Here is an 18,824-nt window from a genome sequence, read left to right as displayed (position 1 = left end):
AGTAAGGCAATACAGCTATCAAATGCCTTGTCAAGGTCCAAAATATGCAAAATTCTGGAATGAAATTAGCTTCCCTTCTCATTTCATCATCATAAAAAGGCAATACAGTTATCAAATGCCTTGTCTAGGTCCAAAATGAGCAGAATTCCATAATTAAATTAGCTTCCCTTGTCATTTCATCATCATAGTAAGGGAGTACAGCCAACAAATGCCTTCTCAAGGTCCAAAATGTGCAAAAATCCTGAATGAAACTAGCACTATAACTGATCCCCTTGTCATTTCATCATTATAGTAAGTGAATACAGCTATCAAATGCCTTGTCTAGGTCCAAAATAAGCGAAATTCCAGAATGTAATTAGCTTCCCTTCTCATTTCATCATTATAGTAAGGGAATACAGCTATCAAATGCCTTGTCTAGGTCCAAAAAGAGTGAAATTCCAGAATGACATTAGCTTCCCTTCCCATTTCATCATTATAGTAAGGGAATACAGCTATCAAATGCCTTGTCAAGGTCCAAAATATGCAAAAAAATAATAGAAGAACATCAAAGTACACACCTCAATTTCATAGCCATCATTCTCTCCTCGTTGGCATCCGACCTCAGTAGATTGACAGCCAGTGTGACCAACATAAAAAGTATCATGGCGCCCAACAGGGGAACTGCAAAGGTGGCAAGCCTGAAGATCAGCGTGTCAGAATTGAGGCTAGGCCGGCGCAGTCTGCCAGCTGTTTTGTCCAGGAACAGCTGATTGGAGCTGTTGAAAACTGGAAACAAAGAAAAAGTAGGGTTGGTTGAGCAAGAAAAAATTTCAGATACATACAGTATGCATCACATGGCTTTGCCTCCATGACTTTGGAATGGCATATGGTTCCCGGGGTGATATTTACGGCTTTTTGAAAACATCAGGCTTCAGAGACCCTAGATCCCTAGATGGAGGAAGCTCCCTACACACAGAGATTCTTCATGAATGAGAGAGTTGCAATGTATCACCAACAATGGAAAGAGCCTGTTGAACGAATGTCAGCTGGTAGGCTGTGTTGTGCTAGGAGGACCTAACACCAAAAAGCTCCTTGTGTATCTTTTCGAATGCAACACGTTTCATTTGAGAAGATACGAAAGAGCATCTTTTTCTTATGGAAAGATACATTAAAGCTCCTTGTGTATCTTTTCGGACGCAACACGTTGCTTTTGAGAAGATACAAAAGAACATCTTTTTCTTATGGGAAGATACATTAAACCTCCTTGTGTATCTTTTCTGATGCAACACATTGCTTTTGAGAAGATACTGAAGTGCATCTTTTTCTTATGGAAAGATACATTAAACCTCCTTGTGTATCTTTTCGGATGCAACACGTTGCTTTTGAGAAGATACAAAAGAACATCTTTTTCTTATGGAAAGATACATTAAACCTCCTTGTGTATCTTTTCTGATGCACGACGTTGCTTTTGAGAAGATACAAAAGAACATCTTTTTCTTATGGAGAGATACATTAAACCTCCTTGTGTATCTTTTCTGATGCAACACGTTGCTTTTGAGAAGATACAAAAGAACATCTGTTGCTTATGGAAAGATACATTGAACCTCCTTGTGTATCTTTTCTGATGCAACACGTTGCTTTTGAGAAGATACAAAAGAACATCTTTTTCTTATGGAAAGATACATTAAACCTCCTTGTGTATCTTTTCTGATGTAACACGTTGCTTTTGAGAAGATACAAAAGAGCAACTGTTGCTTATGGAAAGATACATTGAAGCTCCTTGTGTATCTTTTCGGATGCAACAAATTCCTTTTGAGAAGATAAAACAGAGCATCAGTGAAAAAGGGAGGAGAATAATAGCAAACAAGAAGATTGAAGAAGAATAGGTAGAAGGAGAGGAAGAAGGAGACAAAAGAGAAGAAGATGAAGAGGAAGAAGGAAGGAAAGGAGATGAAGAAGAAGAAGAAGAAGAAGAAGAAGAAGAAGAAGACAGGAAAAGGAGGAGAAGAAGAAGTAAAAGAAGAAGACAGGAGAGGAAGAAGAAGGAGAAGATGAAGGATGAGAGGAAGAAAACAGTAGAAGGAGAAGAAGGATACAGGAGAGGAGGTAAAAGGAGAAGAGGAAGACAGGAGGAGGAGGAGGAGGAGGAGGAGGAGGAGGAGAAGAAGAAGAAGAAGAAGAAGAAGAAGAAGAAGAAGAAGAAGAAGAAGAAGAAGAAGAAGAAGAAGAGAAGAAGAAGAAGAAGAAGAAATAGAAAAAGAAGAAGACAGAAGTGGAAGAAAAAGGATGAGTAGACAGAGGAGAAGGAAAAGATGGAGGAGGAGCACAAGGAGTTGAAGAAGAAGAAGAAGAAGAAGAAGAGGAAGAGGAAGAAGAAGAGAAAAGTATAAGATGCAAGAAAATTATGAAGTGGAAGAAAAAATAAGTAGACAGAGGAGAAGGAAGAGATGGAGGAGGAGCACAAGGAGTTGAAGAAGAAGAAGAAAAAGAAGAAGGAGAAAAAGAAGAAGAAGTAGAGAAAAATATAAGATGCAAGAAAATTATGAAGTGGAAGAAATAATAAGTAGACAAAGGAGAAGGAAAAGATGGAGGAGGAGCACAAGTAGTTGAAGAAGAAGAAGAAGAAGAAAAAGAAGAAGGAGAAGAAGAAGCAGCAGAAAAAGAAGAAGAATATAAAGAAAAAGTAAACATAGTTAACAAAGACTAGAATATACAACGCCGCGGGTTGTTAATTAATAATGGAGGGTTCTATGAAAGATGCTTGTAAGATCAAAAAATGAAAAGGGAAAAAACAATCAAGACTGGAACATGAGGCTAAAATAATAGTTGTGGGCGGAGAAAGGAGAGAGATTAATGGACGAAGAGTGGGAGAGAGAGAGAGAGAAAGAGATTGTGTGTGTGTGTGTGTGAGAGAGAGGGAGAGAAAGTGTGTGAGAGAGAATTTGATAGATAGAATTATTACTAGAGTAGAAGAGAGGGAGAGAGAGAGATTGAGTGATTGTGTGAGAGGGAATGAGTGAGAGTGTGAGAGAGAATTTGATAGATAGCATTATTACTGGACTGAAGACAACCAGTATTTACACTAGCTTTTTATTATTTCTTTTTCTCCGTCATGTTCTTGTATTTTTGTATTCTTCTTCTTTTTCTCCTTTCCTTCCCCCTTCTTCCTGAACATCTTGTCCATTTCTTGACCGTGAATTTGAGCTCTTGTAGTCAACAGACACATTTTTTTCAGTAATAAACGATCTTGTTCTCTAAAATGATTTCTTATTTCTGTAGATACTAGTAGTTCTGTGAACAGTAAACCTCACGCAGTATTCTCATTCACAAGTACCTGATTGAAAACTATAGACCTTATGGAAATACAGCAATAGACTGGCTTCTCCACACATCTGTGTAATCACTTGGCAGCTGATTTATGATGAATAATTCTATAGTCTGATTTTCACTCTAATATTGTCGTATGGAGGAGGCTCCTTTTTCCTTTTATATTATCCTTGGAATGCAAAATTTCCAAAAACCTTGAATATACGTCGACGCGCAATTTAAGAAGGAACACACGTGTCAAATTTCATGAAGATCTATTACCGCGTTTCGCCGTAAATGCGCAACATTTAAACATTTAAACATTAAGAGGAATGCCAAACTGTCGACTTGAATCTTAGACCTCACTTCGTTCGGTGGAGAAGCCAGTCTTTCGCTGTATTTCCATAAGGTCTATAGTTTCAATCAGGTACTTGTGGATGAGAATACTGCGTGAGGTCTACTGTTCACAGAACTACTAGTTATTGAACTGTATATGATATGAAAAAAGCAATTTGAAACAACTATAGATAATATTGTTATGCATCTACATAAATTGGCGGAGCTTTGGACATATCAATGTCCATTCTTCAGAAAGAATATTCAAAATATCCTTCCCACTAACTCTCTGACAAAATGGAGGAGGAGAAGAGGAAGGAGGAGGAGTTAGGGGAGGTAGAAGAGGAGGAGAAGGAGGAAGAAGTGGAGGAGATCGAGAAGGAAGAGAAAGAAGGGAGTAGAAAAAGATGATGAAGTTAAAAAGGGAGCAAAAAACTTGACACACTCAATAACAGAATAGTAGAAAATGCGATGAGAAAAGCAGTTGAAGAGAAAGTAGAGTTAGAAGAATAGAAGAAGAAGAACAAGACGAAAAAAGAGAAGAAAAAACGAGGTGAAGAAAGAGTTTGGAAGATGAAGAGAAAATAATTGGAGGGAAGATGTAGAACAAAATGAAGAAGTAGAAGATACGTAAGACAGGAGAAGCCATAGAAAGAAAGGAATTGAAAGAGATAGAAGAGGGAGAAGGCCTATACAAAGAAGATAGAGGAGGAGGAAGTTGAAGAAGAAGAAAAAGCAGCCGAAGAATATGAAAACGTAGAAGAGGATTGATTGATTGATTGATTGAGTACTTTATTTATGTAGATAACAATATATACTGGCTTATACACTTGTATACAATAGCTTACAATACAGCAACATTATAGATGAATTTACATAATATAGACTAAGAAAATAATATTGAACTGTATATGATATGAAAAAAGCAATTTGTAATATAATAACTATAGATAATAATTATATTGTAATGCATCTACATAAATTGGCGGAGCTTTGGACATATCAATGTCCATTCTTCGGAAAGAATATTAAAAATATCCTCTCCACTAACTCTCTACCAAAATACAAAATAGAATAAGGAGAAGCAAAGTAGAAGGAAAAGAAGACGAAGAAACATGGAAAAACAGAAAAAGGATAATAAGCAGCTGAAAAGAAGGAGTAGGAGAGGGTGAAGAGGAAGAAGAAAAAATAGTGGAAGACCGCGAAGAAGAAGAAGAAGAAGAAGACAAAGATGAAAAGCGAATCAGGGAATAAGAAGTAGTTTAGGTCGAAGTGGAAGAGAAAGAAGAAGAAAAAAAGAAGACGATAATGAAGAAGAGGAAGAAGAAGAAGAAAGAGAGAGAAGAAGAAGTAGAAGAGGACAAAGAAAACACAAGGGGAGGAAGAAGAAGATGATGATGAAGATGAAGAAGAAGAAGAAGAAGAAGAAGAAGAAGAAGAAGAAGAAGAAAAAGAAGAAGAAGAGCATAACACGCAACCTTTGTGGAGACCACCTGCTGGGTATATGATTAGTGCCAGCCTGTCATTGAGTTTAAAGTACTCCATTATTTCTCAATTTTTTTATTTTCGTTTTACAATTTTTATTTTCTCAAATGCCGGCTCCGATACAAGATACAAGCGCTCTAAATTTCAGACCTATTTGGTTTGATTATAAATTACCGATTCTTTATTCTTCTCTACTTTTCAAAATTTCTTAGGTCTTGTTTCTGAATTCACGATACCTCATGAGTTAAAATATTTTAGTTAACGAAAATCCTAAATAAATGCTGTGAATCACCCCGAAGACTTCTGCTACTGCAGACATTGACAACAGGGCTAACAGCTAGATGGAAATTCGATGAGAACTACTATCCAAAAATTCGATTTTTGAGAACTACTATCAAAAAAATCTATTTTTCCTACAGTTACGTTGAAAAGTGGCCATTGCTGCACTGATTACAGAACGCAAAGAATCACTTTTCCGCTCTAGTGCGGGAAAAATCTTTTCTGCACTCCAGATTTGCAACATGGAAACGCAAAAACTTAGTAGGTTATATGGAGCAACAGTGCAGCAAAATCAAAATGAAGTTGGTAACAGTGACTGCTGTGGTGCTATAGTGAGCAGAGGTGCAACCAAGCACAACGCGCTAATTATTATTCATTATATATTATAACCAAGGACAACGAGGACTTTAGGATTTTAGGATTAAGGTTTTTATCAATAATAAAATTACACAGAAAAAATTTGATAATCAGGCAATTTTAACCATAATTACCCACTTTTCATATTCAATGGTAACTGTAGGAAAAACTTAATGTGAAATACGTGCGCAAAGTTCTCTGCTGCACTCAAGAAACCATTCCGCCCTCGCCTACGGATCGGGCGTAAACGTTTCTTTCGGTGCAGCAAACTGTCACTTTGCGCACTAGTTGCACAAATAACTATTCCATCTAGCTGTTGTCAATGTCTGCAGTAGCAGAAGTCTTCGGGGTGATTTACATAATTTATTTAGGATTTTCGTTAAATAATAATTATATATTAATTAGCATTTGAATAAATGCATTCTCTATTTAATTCCATCTGTAACCTGGTTGGCCGCTATGGCTTCGTATAAAATGAGCGCTGCTATCCAGAGATTGCCAGTTTGGTGTAAGGGCAAGCATTCCTGACTGGCAATTGGGAGGTGCCGGGTTCGATTCCCGGGCTGGCAACTAATTTTTGGATAGTGGTTCTCATCGAATTTCCATCTAGCTGTTAACCCTGTTGTCAATGTCTGCAGTAGCAGAGGTCTTCGGGGTGATTTGCAGCATTTATTTAGGATTTTCGTTAAATAATAATTAGCATTTGAATAAATGCATTCTCTATTTAATTCCATCTGTAATTTATTATTTTAAATAAGAATGAACAGTATCAGCTATCCTCTGTAGAAGGCAGTGACAAGGCAGAGAAACGGCAACGCTGTTGTCCTATCTTTTCCAGTGACATTTAACATGGACCTCACTAAAAAATAGTAATTATAAGAATGATATTGGGAGATTGACGATATACTCGTATTCTAAATATGTTCCCAGGATATTTTGAACAGGCCACTTCAGAAATCGTCTATAGAAGGCATTGACAAGACAGAGGCTCGGAACGTTTTTCTCCTATCTTTCTCAAAGAGTTACAAATTCTATTCCCTAATTTGATTTCAAAATATGCTATAGTGAGGTCCACGTTATAATGGCAGTGGATGAAGATAGAAGAATAGCTATGCCGATTCTCCGCATTAATTAATTATATTTCTACACTGTCAAAAACATAATTGGCATCGTTGTGGACCTAGAAAAGGATAGTACCACCGGCTTTGTCGAATGATAGACAAGGATAGCATAACCAAAGTTGAGCAAATACTGTCATTATAACGTGGACCTCACTATGGTTGAATGTAACATCTGGTTTTTATCTTGAATGGTTTATATCGTACATTTTAGAAGTTTATAGTGTTTGAAGATTACATGAAAAAATTGAAGCTAAACAGACTCTGGAAGAGCTCTATCGTTTTTCTTAATCCCTTTCCATCTGCTTCTCCATCGCCATTCTTCTTTCTTCTCTTCTTCTTCTTCTTCTTCTTCCTCCTCCTCCTCCTCGCCTTCTCCTTCTTCTTCTTCCTCCTCGCCTTCTCCTTCTCCTTTTGGTAGAGAGTTAGTGAGGAGGATATTTTTAATATTCTTTCCGAAGAATGGACATTGATATGTCCAAAGCTCCGCCAATTTATGTAGATGCATAACAATATAATTATCTATAGTTATTATATTACAAATTGCTTTTTCATATCATATACAGTTCAATAATTATTTTCTTAGTCTATATTATGTAAATCATCTATAATTTTGCTGTATTGTAAGCTATTGTATATAAGTGTATAAGCCAGTATATATTGTAATCTACATAAATAAAGTACTCAATCAATCAATCAATCAATCCCCTAAATAATTTTATATATTTTTTCTTGTTAATTTGTTTTCTAAGTTATTGTTTTCTTTTACTTTAGTTCATTGTTTATGTTGTTGTTTTAGTTGTAACTTAGAATATTGTATGGAGGGTTAAGTGTAAGAGAGGGCCGGCTGCGCACTAACTTCGCCCTCCTAGGTTTTTAATAAAGGCAGCGATTCGATTCAATTCAATTCACCTTCATCTGCTTCTTCTTCTTCTTCTTCTTCTTCCTCCTCACCTTCTCCTTCTCCTAAATAATTTTATATATTTTTTCTTGTTAATTTGTTTTCTAAGTTATTGTTTTCTTTTACTTTAGTTCATTGTTTACGATGTTGTTTTAGTTGTAACTTAGAATTATTGTATGGAGGGTTAAGTGTAAGAGAGGGCCGGCTGCGCCCTAACTTCGCCCTCCTAGGTTTTTAATGAAGGCAGCGATTCAATTCAATTCAATCATAGAGAAACAATAGCATAAGTAGATATTCCATGGTATAGGGAATTTATGTCGCAACTTTTACTGTTATCTCAAGCCGATGACTGTTCATTATTGTCAATTTTGACTGTTTTGTTGGGGTAAGAGTGTAAGAACGTCACAATTTGAGAGACTAACAGCATCACACAGCTGCATAGGAAAGAACTACGTGGACTATCGGCTTGAGATAACAGTAAAAGTTGCGACATAAACGCCCTATACCATGGGATATCTACTTACGCTATTGTTTCTCTATGATTCAATTCACCTTCATCTGCTTCTTCTTCTTCTAGTAAGTCATCTTCATTTTCTCTTTCTTCAATTCTCTTTTCCTACAGTTACGTTGAAAAGTGGCCATTGCTGCACTGATTACAGAACGCAAAGAATCACTTTTCCGCTCTAGTGCGGGAAAAATTTTTCTGCACTCCAGATTTGCAACATGGCAACGCAAAATACTTAGTAGGTTATATGGAGCAACAGTGCAGCAAAATCAAAATGAAGTTGGTAACAGTGACTGCTGTGGCTGCTATAGTGAGCAGAGGTGCAACCAAGCACAACGCGCTAATTATTATTCATTATATATTATAACCAACGACAACGAGGACTTTAGGATTTTAGGATTAAGGTTTTTATCAATAATAAAATTACACAGAAAAACATTCGATGGATTTCAGGCAATTTTACCCATAATTACCCACTTTTCATATTCAATGGTAACTGTAGGAAAAACTTAATGTGAAATACGTGCGCAAAGTTCCTCTGCTGCACTCAAGAAACCATTCCGCCCTCGCCTACGGCTCGGGCGTAAACGTTTCTTTCGGTGCAGCAAACTGTCACTTTGCGCACTAGTTGCACAAATAACTATTCTCCTCCTCTCCCACACTTTCCAAAGCAAGGAGAAGAGGACAGAAAATTTAAGACATTGCAAAAGAAGATGTAGAAGGAGATGAAGAAGCGAGCAGTTTTGTAGCAGTGGAGAATAATTAGTACTTCAAGTGTAGAGGAAAGAAGGAAGAAAGGAAAGAAGAAATAGAGGAAGAAGGAGAGTGGAGAAAGTGGAGTAGGAAGAATTTCTAGCAGAAGATGGAATATGTTGAGCAGGAGAGGTTGATAGGGAACGAAGAAAAGAAGAAGAAGGAGACAGAAGTGGAAGAAGAAGGAGAAGATGAATGAGAACAAGAATGGAGTAGATGAAAAAATAGAAAAAAAAACTTACAAATAGCAAGTTCCTAAAAAAAGCAGCTGAAGAAGGGAAAAACGAGTTGAATAAGTGAATTGAAGAACAGAAAAGATTAACAAAAACGGAGAGGGTTAAGAAGAAGAAAGAACAAAAAAAATAGTATAAGAATAATAAGGAGGAGGAGGAGGAGGAGGAGGAAGAGGAGGAGGTGGAGGAGGAGGAGGAGAAGAAGACGAAGAAGAAGAAGAAGAAGAAGGAGAAGAAGAAGGTAAAGTAGGAGAATAGAAGACGAAGAAACATACAAAAAACAGAAGAAAACAGAAAGGAAAATAAGCAGCCGAAAAGAAGAAGTAGAAGATGGCGAAGAGGAAGAAGTAAAAGTAGTAGAAGACTGAGAAGAAGAAGAAGAAGAAGAAGAAGAAGAAGCAGCAGCAGAAGTAAATGACAAAGAAGACAAAGATCAAACGCATGTCGAAGACTAAAATATAGATTAGGACGAAGAGGAAGAGGAGGAAGAAGAAGCAGATGGGGGAGTGGATGGAGAGGAAGGAGGAGGAGAAGAAGAATAAATAAAAAGAGAAACATTAATGAGATGAAGAACGGTGAAGAAGAAGAAGAAGAAGGAGAAACATAGAAAAAACAGAAGAAAACAGAAAGGAAAATAAGCAGCCCAAAAGAAAAAGTAGAAGATGGCGAAGAGGAAGAAGTAAAAGTAGTAGAAGACATAGAAGAAGAAGAAGAAGCACAAGTAAATGACAAAGAAGACAAAGATGAAAAGCATGTCGAAGACTAATAAAAAGATTAGGACGAAGAGGAAGAGGAGGAAGAAGAAGCAGATGGAGGAGTGGATAGAGAGGAGGAAGAAGAAGAAGAAGAAGACGAAGAAGAAGAAGAAGAAGGAGAAGTAGAAGAAGAACAACAACTCTATTCTCCTATCTGTTTTTCTATTTTTCTTCGTCTTTTTTCCTTCTACTTATCTTCTTCTTATTCTTTTTCTACTTCTTTTTTGTTCTTTCTTCTTCTCAACCCTCTCCGTTTTTGTTACTCTTTTCTGTTCTTCAATTCACTTATTCAACTCGTTTCTTTAATTGAATATTACAACAAATATAGAAACTTAGACACAAATATGATGATTAAGAAAATTACATTCGATACTAAAACAGTTGGTGTACTGATTGAAGAAATTAATTTTTAAAATAAAAAATTAATTAAAATCACCTTGATTATTTAGATGCAAATGGTTTCCAGGGATATCTACGTCATTGCACATATCTTCGGAACAACAGAGCAGAAGTGATTTTGGAGCTCCAGTGTCTAATGGAGAACTATCAGGTTTTCCGGGCAGATTTCTGCAGGTTGTTTGCAGTTTCCTGAAAATAAAAATTGAATAAATTATTTGTCCTGAAGTCATGAATAATATTATCTATATTGTAATAACCTAATTCTTTTTTGAAACTTTAATTTGCAAAAAATTGGGAGAAGACAGTTTTGGGCTATGCCTGTTGTCTTCTCCCAATCATATTATATTTATTATAATTATGATCTGTATTGCCAATGGAATAAATAAATAAAGGAAAGTAATGGCTTATACACGTAGGGGATAGGAAATTCACGAATGACGCATCATCACGTCTCAACTACTCAACTCATTAACTTCACATTTTGCATATCGATTCTTAATTCACCCGAGAATGGTTATAGGCCTATTTTTAATCCTTCAAGACATCAGTATGACAAGTTTTCAGTCTGTCAAGCTTTTAATCAGACCCTTTCGGAGCACGGGTTACCTGCTAGTCTATAATTGACCGAGCGGAGTGAGGTCTAAGATTCAAGTCGACGGTTTGGCATTTCTCTTAATGTTTAAATGTTTATATGTTGCGCATTTACGGCAAAACGCGGTAATAGATTTTGTCTTCTATCTATTAAATAATGAAATATTGATAACAAAATGAGATTCTTAATATATTTTTATCATGAAATTTGACAGGTATGTTCCTTTTTAAATTGCGCGTCGACGTATATACAAAGTTTTTGGAAATTTTGAATTTCAAGGATAATATAAAAGGGAAATGGAGCCTCCCTTCATACGCCAATATTAGAGTAAAAATCAGACTATAGAATTATTCATCATAAATCAGCTGACAAGTGATTACACAGATGTGTGGAGAAGCCAGTCTATTGCTGTATTTCCATAAGGTCTACAGTTCCAATCAGGTACTTGTGGATGAGAATACTGCGTGAGGTCTACTGTTCACAGAACTACTAGCTTATCTTAGACTTGTAGCAGCTTGACTATAGTGAGGTCCACGTTATAATGGCAGTGGAGAAAGATAGCATAACAACGTTGCCGATCCTCTGTCTAGTCAATGCCTTCTATGGGCAGTAGCTGATACAGGTTTATTGATGTAATATTAACTGTTCATCCTCGTTTAAAATAATCAATATTTTACTAGTAGTTCTGTGAACAGTAGACCTCACGCAGTATTCTCATCCACAAGTACCTGATTGGAACTGTAGACCTTATGGAAATACAGCAATAGACTGGCTTCTCCCACACATCTGTGTAATCACTTGTCAGCTGATTTATGATGAATAATTCTATAGTCTGATTTTTACTCTAATATTGGCGTATGAAGGAGGCTCCTTTTTCCTTTTACATTATCCTTGAAATTCTAAATTTCCAAAAACCTTGTATATACGTCGACGCGCAATTCAAAAAGGAACATACCTGTCAAATTTCATGAAAATCTATTACCTGCTTATCTTAGCTTATCAAGTCTAATTATTTTTAAATAAAACTTCTCACTAGTTAAGATGTTTATGTGATAATTTCTTGTCGTTTTTATGTGATATGTAATGATTTATGTAATTTTCTCAAGACGTGGCCTATACAAATTGTAATTTGTCTTCGGCAATAAATGGATTTTGATTTTTTTCATTATAAGGTGGTTTCCGAACTCACTTATCCAGCAGATCGAGGCATCCATGAGTGACCATTTCAATGGAAGATGGTGAAGTGACTGCCGCTAGATCCGAGAAGCATCCCAACCTCTGAGACTTGCACATATAGCCTGTTGTGATACATTCGGCCATGTTGCAGTAACACCGAACTGAAAAAAAACGAAAGTTATTAGTAAAAAATGCAATGAATCACTATATTTGATCATAAAAATATGTATAAGTATTATAACAATAACACTAAACAACAAAATAGAAAATTATTAGTAAAATATTCAAGGAATCTCTATATTTAATCCAAAAAAATCATATACAGACAGTTTTAAGTAAACCTAGCATATTTTGAAATCAAATTAGGGAATAGAATTTGTAACTCTTTGAGAGTTATTACAATTATAACAATAACACTAAACTAAAAAAAGAACATTATTAGTAAAATATTCAAGGAATCTCTATACTTAATCCAAAAAAAAATCATATACAGACAGTATTAAGTAAACCTAGCATATTTTGAAATCAAATTAGGGAATAGAATTTGTAACTCTTTGAGAGTTATTACTATTATAACAATAACACTAAACTAAAAAAAGAAAATAATTAGTGAAATATTCAAGGAATGTCAATATTTAATCCAAAAAAATCATGTACAGACAGTTTCAAGTAAACCTAGCATATTTTGAAATCAAATTAGGGAATAGAATTTGTAACTCTTTGAGAGTTATTACTATTATAACAATAACACTGAACTAAAAAAAAAGAACATTATTAGTAAAATATTCAAGGAATCTCTATACTTAATCCAAAAAAATCATATACAGACAGTTTTAAGTAAACCTAGCATATTTTGAAATCAAATTAGGGAATAGAATTTGTAACTCTTTGAGAGTTATTACTATTATAACAATAACACTAAACTACAAAAAAGAAAATTATTAGTAAAATATTCAAGGAATCACTATATTTAATCCAAAAAAATCATATACAGACAGTTTTAAGTAAACCTAGCATATTTTGAAATCAAATTAAGGAATAGAATTTGTAACTCTTTGAGAAAGATAGGAGAAAACGTTGCCGATCCCCTGTCAATGCCTTCTATAGACGGTAGCTGATACAGGTTTACTGTAGTAATATTAACTGTTCATTCTCTTTTAAAATAATCAATTATATTCTATTGAGCAAGAAATTATATTTTTCAATAATTTCATAATTAAGATGAAATATTTTGTTAATTAATTATTAATTCTACATTGTTAAAAGACGATCTGGCATCAGAGAAGAGCGAGAAAGAGATTGAGCTTTCCGCTTTGTTGAGTGATAGACAAGGATAGCAATACAATTGCTAATCAAACACTGCCATTATAACGTGGACCTCACTATACAATCTTCGAAAAGAATTCAGCATTTATGGGAAAATTTGAGACAACCCTCGTAAAGGAAATTGTATATTTTTGAAAGACGATCTGGCATCACCACAATATAAACTTCTCAACTACACAAAAAGTGAAAATATTTTGTTAATAATTATTAATTCTACATTGTTAAAAGACGTTCTGACATCAGAGAAAAGTAAGGAAGAGATAGCGCTACGCGCTTTGTTGAGTGATAGACAAGGATAGCAATACAATTGCTAATCAAACACTGCCATTATAACGTGGACCTCATTATAGTTGTTTACCCTGTTGTCAATATTTGCAGTAGCAGTGCAATATTTGCACTGCCATCAGTATACAATCTTCGAAAAGAATTCACAATTTCTGGTGAAATATTTCTGAGACAGCCCTCGTAAATGAAACGTCTACCTGGCTCCAGAATTCCTGTCTTCCCATTCACCCAAAAGCAAAGAATGGAGAAGATTGGGAAAACAGATAACAAAATGCCGAAAGAATAATGATCTCTGAGAAGATGGAGTGGGACAAAAAAAGAGAGAGAGAAAAAAGAAAAGAGAAAGAAGACTGCCAAACTACCTCTCTTTGTATTGCTGAGGTAAAAACAAGGGTAGTTCCACATAAGAATAACAATAAACAACATAATAGGATGGGCTGTGTTTCCCTTTCAAAATTTTACTGAAAGGAATATCAGTCTGTCACTACGGTAAGGAAACTCAGCTAATCATGATACTGTATCAAGTATTCTAAGGGCGGTTTGCACAGTGACTAAATTTCATTTTAAACTGTATTAAATCCAGATCAAGTATCGTTCGTAAAAATGTGATTCATTTTGAGTTTAAGCCAACAACTGATTAAATTGAGTTATAGCTTTGACTGTGCAAACTTTCTCGTTTTGCTCTGTTACCAGATCATCTTTCAACAATGTAGAATTAAAAATTAATTAACAAGATATTTCATCTTAATTACTATTAGTTCTGTGAACAGTAGACCTCACGCAGTATTCTCATCCACAAGTACCAGATGTCAACTGTTTTAAATGTCAACAATTTCAGTTAACGTTTGAATTTGTATTCCATATGATAAATTCACCCAGTTCCGCGACGATCTTTCTATCTGATGAAAATTAATTTTTTAGAATCCAAAATATTATAATTTCTCCAGCATTATTTAGTTCATTTGTTTATTTTTATTCACCTATTAAATTAGTTTTTTTTCGAATGTGAGAATATTGATACTGATGGGCACGCATAATAATACCATGACTGCAAAACAAAATATTGAAACCAAAGACCTTGAAGCTGCGATTAGACCAAATTTATTAAAAAAAATGTTAATAACTCAATCCTTTTAGATTATATAAGATTGAACATAACTTAACATACACATGATGAACATATGTGTTTCTCGACTTCCGTTCAATCTCATAGAATCTATAAGGATTAAGTTATAACCATTTTGTTAATAACTTTGGTGTAAACCCAGCTTAAAGATGCATACCTCTTCAATGTGTTTGATTGAAACTATAGACCTTATACAAATACAGCAATAGACTGGCTTCTCCACACATCTGTGTAATCACTTGTCAGCTGATTTATGATGGATAATTCTATAGTCTAATTTTCACTCTAATATTGGCGTATGAAGGAGGCTCCTTTTTCCTTTTATATTATCCTTGAAATGCAAAATTTCCAAAAACCTTGTATATACGTCGACGCGCAATTTGAAAAGGAACATACCTGTCAAATTTCATGAAAATCTATTACCGCGTTTCGCCGTAAATGCGCAACATATAAACATTTAAACATTAAGAGAAATGCCAAACCGTCGACTTGAATCTTAGACCTCACTTCGCTCGGTCAATAATGTGGTTCATCTTGAGTTTAAGCCAACAGCTGATTAAATTGAGTTTAAGCTTTAACTGTGAAAACTTTCTCGTTTTGCTTTGTTACAAGATCGGCTTTCAACAATGTAGAATTAATATTTATTAATTAACAAGATATTTCATCTTAATTATGAAAACTCATTATGAAATTTTTGAAAAACATAATTTTTGCTCAATAAAATATAATTGATTATTTTAAACGTGAATAAACAGTTAATCAATAAACCTATATCAGCTAACATCTATAGAAGGCATTGACAAGACAGAGGATCGGCAACGTTTTTCTCCTATCTTTCTCCACTGCCATTATTGACTGAGCGAAGTAAGGTCTAAGATTCAAGTTGACGGTTAAGCATTTCTCTTAATGTTTAAATGTTTGAATGTTTATATGTTTTTATGTTGCGCATTTACGGCGAAACGCGGTAATAGATTTCCATGAAATTTGACAGGTATGTTCCTTTTTTGATTGCGCGTCGATATACAAGGTTTTTGGAAATTTTGCATTTCAAGGATAATATAAAAGGAAAAAGGAGCCTCCTTCATACGCCAATATTAGAGTGAAAATCAGACTATAGAATTATCCATCATAAATCAGCTGACAAGTGATTACACAGATGTGTGGAGAAGCCAGTCTATTGCTGTATTTCCATAAGGTCTATAGTTTCAATCAGGTACTTGTCGATGACAATACTGCGTGAGGTCTACTATTCACAGAACTACTAGTAACGTGGACCTCACTATAGAGACCCTACATCCCACAAACCTTTTCAACAAACATAATAATTTTCTAAACTTCCTACGAACAGCTGCTTCTAAATTTAACCCTACTATAGAATCGGCGTTGTACGAGAAAGTTAGCATGCAGTATGCTAGAGTGGTAGAAGAGAAAGAAGAAGAAGAAGAAGAAGAAGAAGAAGAAGTAGAAGAAGAATTCGTCTGGCGCCTAGCTTTCATTGTAGGGGTCTTCTAGTGGAATTATACCCTATGGCGCCAGTATTGTAGGCTGCAGACATACAGACATAGGGGTATCTCAGACCTTTCTTCTATTCAGGCCCTAGGGGTTGTTGAATCTCTACCGTTACCTTTTAGACAGGAAACTCATGTTGATGCGTTGAAATTGAAGTGATACAAACATTTTGATACGTTGAAATTGGAATGATACAGTTTTTTGATAAGATAAAATTGAAGTGTTAATATGGTAACATGATATTTTGGTACAGTATTTTGTTTTTCATTTTCTTTGTTTGTAATGTTTTTTTGGAAAATAAAGTTCAAAGTTTGATGAAAATCTTTAAATGTTTCAAAAATATTGGGTGAAATAAGGGATCCTGGAGTGACACAAACATTTTTATACGTTGAAATTGAAACGATACCAAGATGAAATTTTGAATTGTATCTAAAATATTGAGAGAAATAAGGGATTCTTGAAATGAAAAAACCTTTTGATACGTTGGAATTGAAATGATACAATTTTTTGATAAGATGGAATTGAAGTGTTAAAAATTTAGTAACATAAATATTCTGGTACAGTATGATGAAAATCTTGAATTGTTTCAAAAATATTGGGTGAAATAAGGGATCCTGGAGTGATACAAACATTTTTATACGTTGAAATTGAAATGATACCATTTTTTGATAAGATGGATGATGAAAATCTTGAAATGTTTCTAAAATATTGAGTTAAATAAGGGATCCCTGAAGTAATGGGTCTACAGTCCTTTGATACGTTAAAATTGAAATGATACAATTTTTAGATAAGATGAAATTGAAGTGCTAATATGGTAACATGATATATTTTGGTACAGTATGATGAAAATCACAAAATGTTTCTAAAATATTGAGTAAAATAAGGGATCACTGTGTCACCACTAGTTGATACAATAAGCCAAAACAAATGGTTGATTTTTCTGTATTCTCATAATTGAGGATATATTCAGGTATTTCGTAACATTTCTTCACAGCCTACATAAATTATTTGACAACGGTGCAGAGTTGGAAAAGGATATAGCTATCTGCTTTGTTCAATGACAGACAAGGATAGCAGCACAATGTTAATCAAGTACGCGAATCTACAGCTTTGCCGATGCGTGGAATATATAATATATTGTGGAATATAACTGATACTGGTAATGAGATATTAACTATTCATTCTTGGTGAAAATGATTATTTATACTGTGTTGTATATCCATACTTTTTCACTGTTAAAATTAAACTTGAATTTTAAAAAACTTTTGAAGTGAAAATGCACTTACTTTTGTATAGTGGCGATCGTTTCGACATGTTGTTAACAGGTTAACAAAGCAGATTGAACAAAGCATGACCAACAACAGGTCGAAACGATCGTCACTATACAAATGTAAGTGCATTTTCACTTCAGAAGTTTTTTAAAATTCAAGATTATTTATATTTCAATAGTCAAACAATTTTTTTTTTAAAGATTCAATAATTCGTTGATTGATTATATTTCTACAATGTTGAAAAACGATCCTGCAACTTTCAGAGGTAGAAAAGAATTGCGCTCTTTGCTTTGTTTAATGACAGACAAGGATAGCAACACCAATATTAATCTAATACTGCCATTATAACGTGGACCTCACTATAGTAGGATGATACAAGAATGATAGACAAGGACAGCAACATCAATGTTAAGTAAATATAAAGCTATTATAACTTGGACCTCACTAAATAGGTTTAAATGCTTCCTCAAGCTTTCAATAGTTATTTGTGCAACTAGTGCGCAAAATGACAGTTTGCTGCACCGAAAGAAACGTTTACGCCCGAGCCGTAGGCGAGGGCGGAATGGTTTCTTGAGTGCAGCAGAGGAACTTTGCGCACGTATTTCACATTAAGTTTTTCCTACAGTTACCATTGAATATGTAAAGTGGGTAATTATGGGTAAAATTGCCTGAAATGATCAAATGTTTTTCTGTGTAATTTTATTATTGATAAAAACCTTAATTTTATTGTCAAATTGAATAAAAATGTTGTCCTTGGTTATAATATCTAATACTAATAATGTGCTCGTTGTGCTTCGTTGCACCTCTGCTCACTATAGCAGCCACAGCAGTCACTGTTACCAACTTCATTTTGATTTTGCTGCACTGTTGCTCCATATAACCTACTAAGTATTTTGCGTTGCCATGTTGCAAATCTGGAGTGCAGAAAAATTTTTGCCGCACTAGAGCGGAAAAGTGATTCTTTGCGTTCTGTAATCAGTGCAGCAATGGCCACTTTTCAACGTAACTGTAGGAAATATTTATTTTCGAAACTAGAACGTAAGCTCAGATGATTTGTAATATTTTATACAAGATAAAATAATAAAAAAAAAATAATATATGGAATCTTATAAATCAGAAGAGGAAAAGGATGA

The 18,824-nt window shown here is 34.6% G+C and overlaps 1 protein-coding gene across 1 annotated transcript in view; it reads right to left on the bottom strand.

Annotated features, from left to right (window-relative positions):
• LOC111044760 overlaps positions 1–18,824 on the bottom strand; it is a 42,705-nt gene that overhangs the window by 6,459 nt on the left and 17,422 nt on the right. Inside the window, exons 2-4 of the mRNA XM_022329978.2 lie at positions 12,188–12,335; positions 10,444–10,595; positions 558–765 (exon numbers count right to left, since the gene is read on the bottom strand). Of these exons, the coding sequence (XP_022185670.2) occupies positions 558–765; positions 10,444–10,595; positions 12,188–12,335 (508 nt within the window). The remainder of the gene's footprint in view (positions 1–557; positions 766–10,443; positions 10,596–12,187; positions 12,336–18,824) is intronic.

The sequence above is a fragment of the Nilaparvata lugens genome, chromosome 14 (genome assembly GCF_014356525.2).
Source record: "Nilaparvata lugens isolate BPH chromosome 14, ASM1435652v1, whole genome shotgun sequence".
Lineage (NCBI taxonomy): Eukaryota > Metazoa > Arthropoda > Insecta > Hemiptera > Delphacidae > Nilaparvata > Nilaparvata lugens.
Note: the sequence above shows the minus strand (reverse complement) of the source record. Positions and strands in the feature narration are given on the sequence as shown.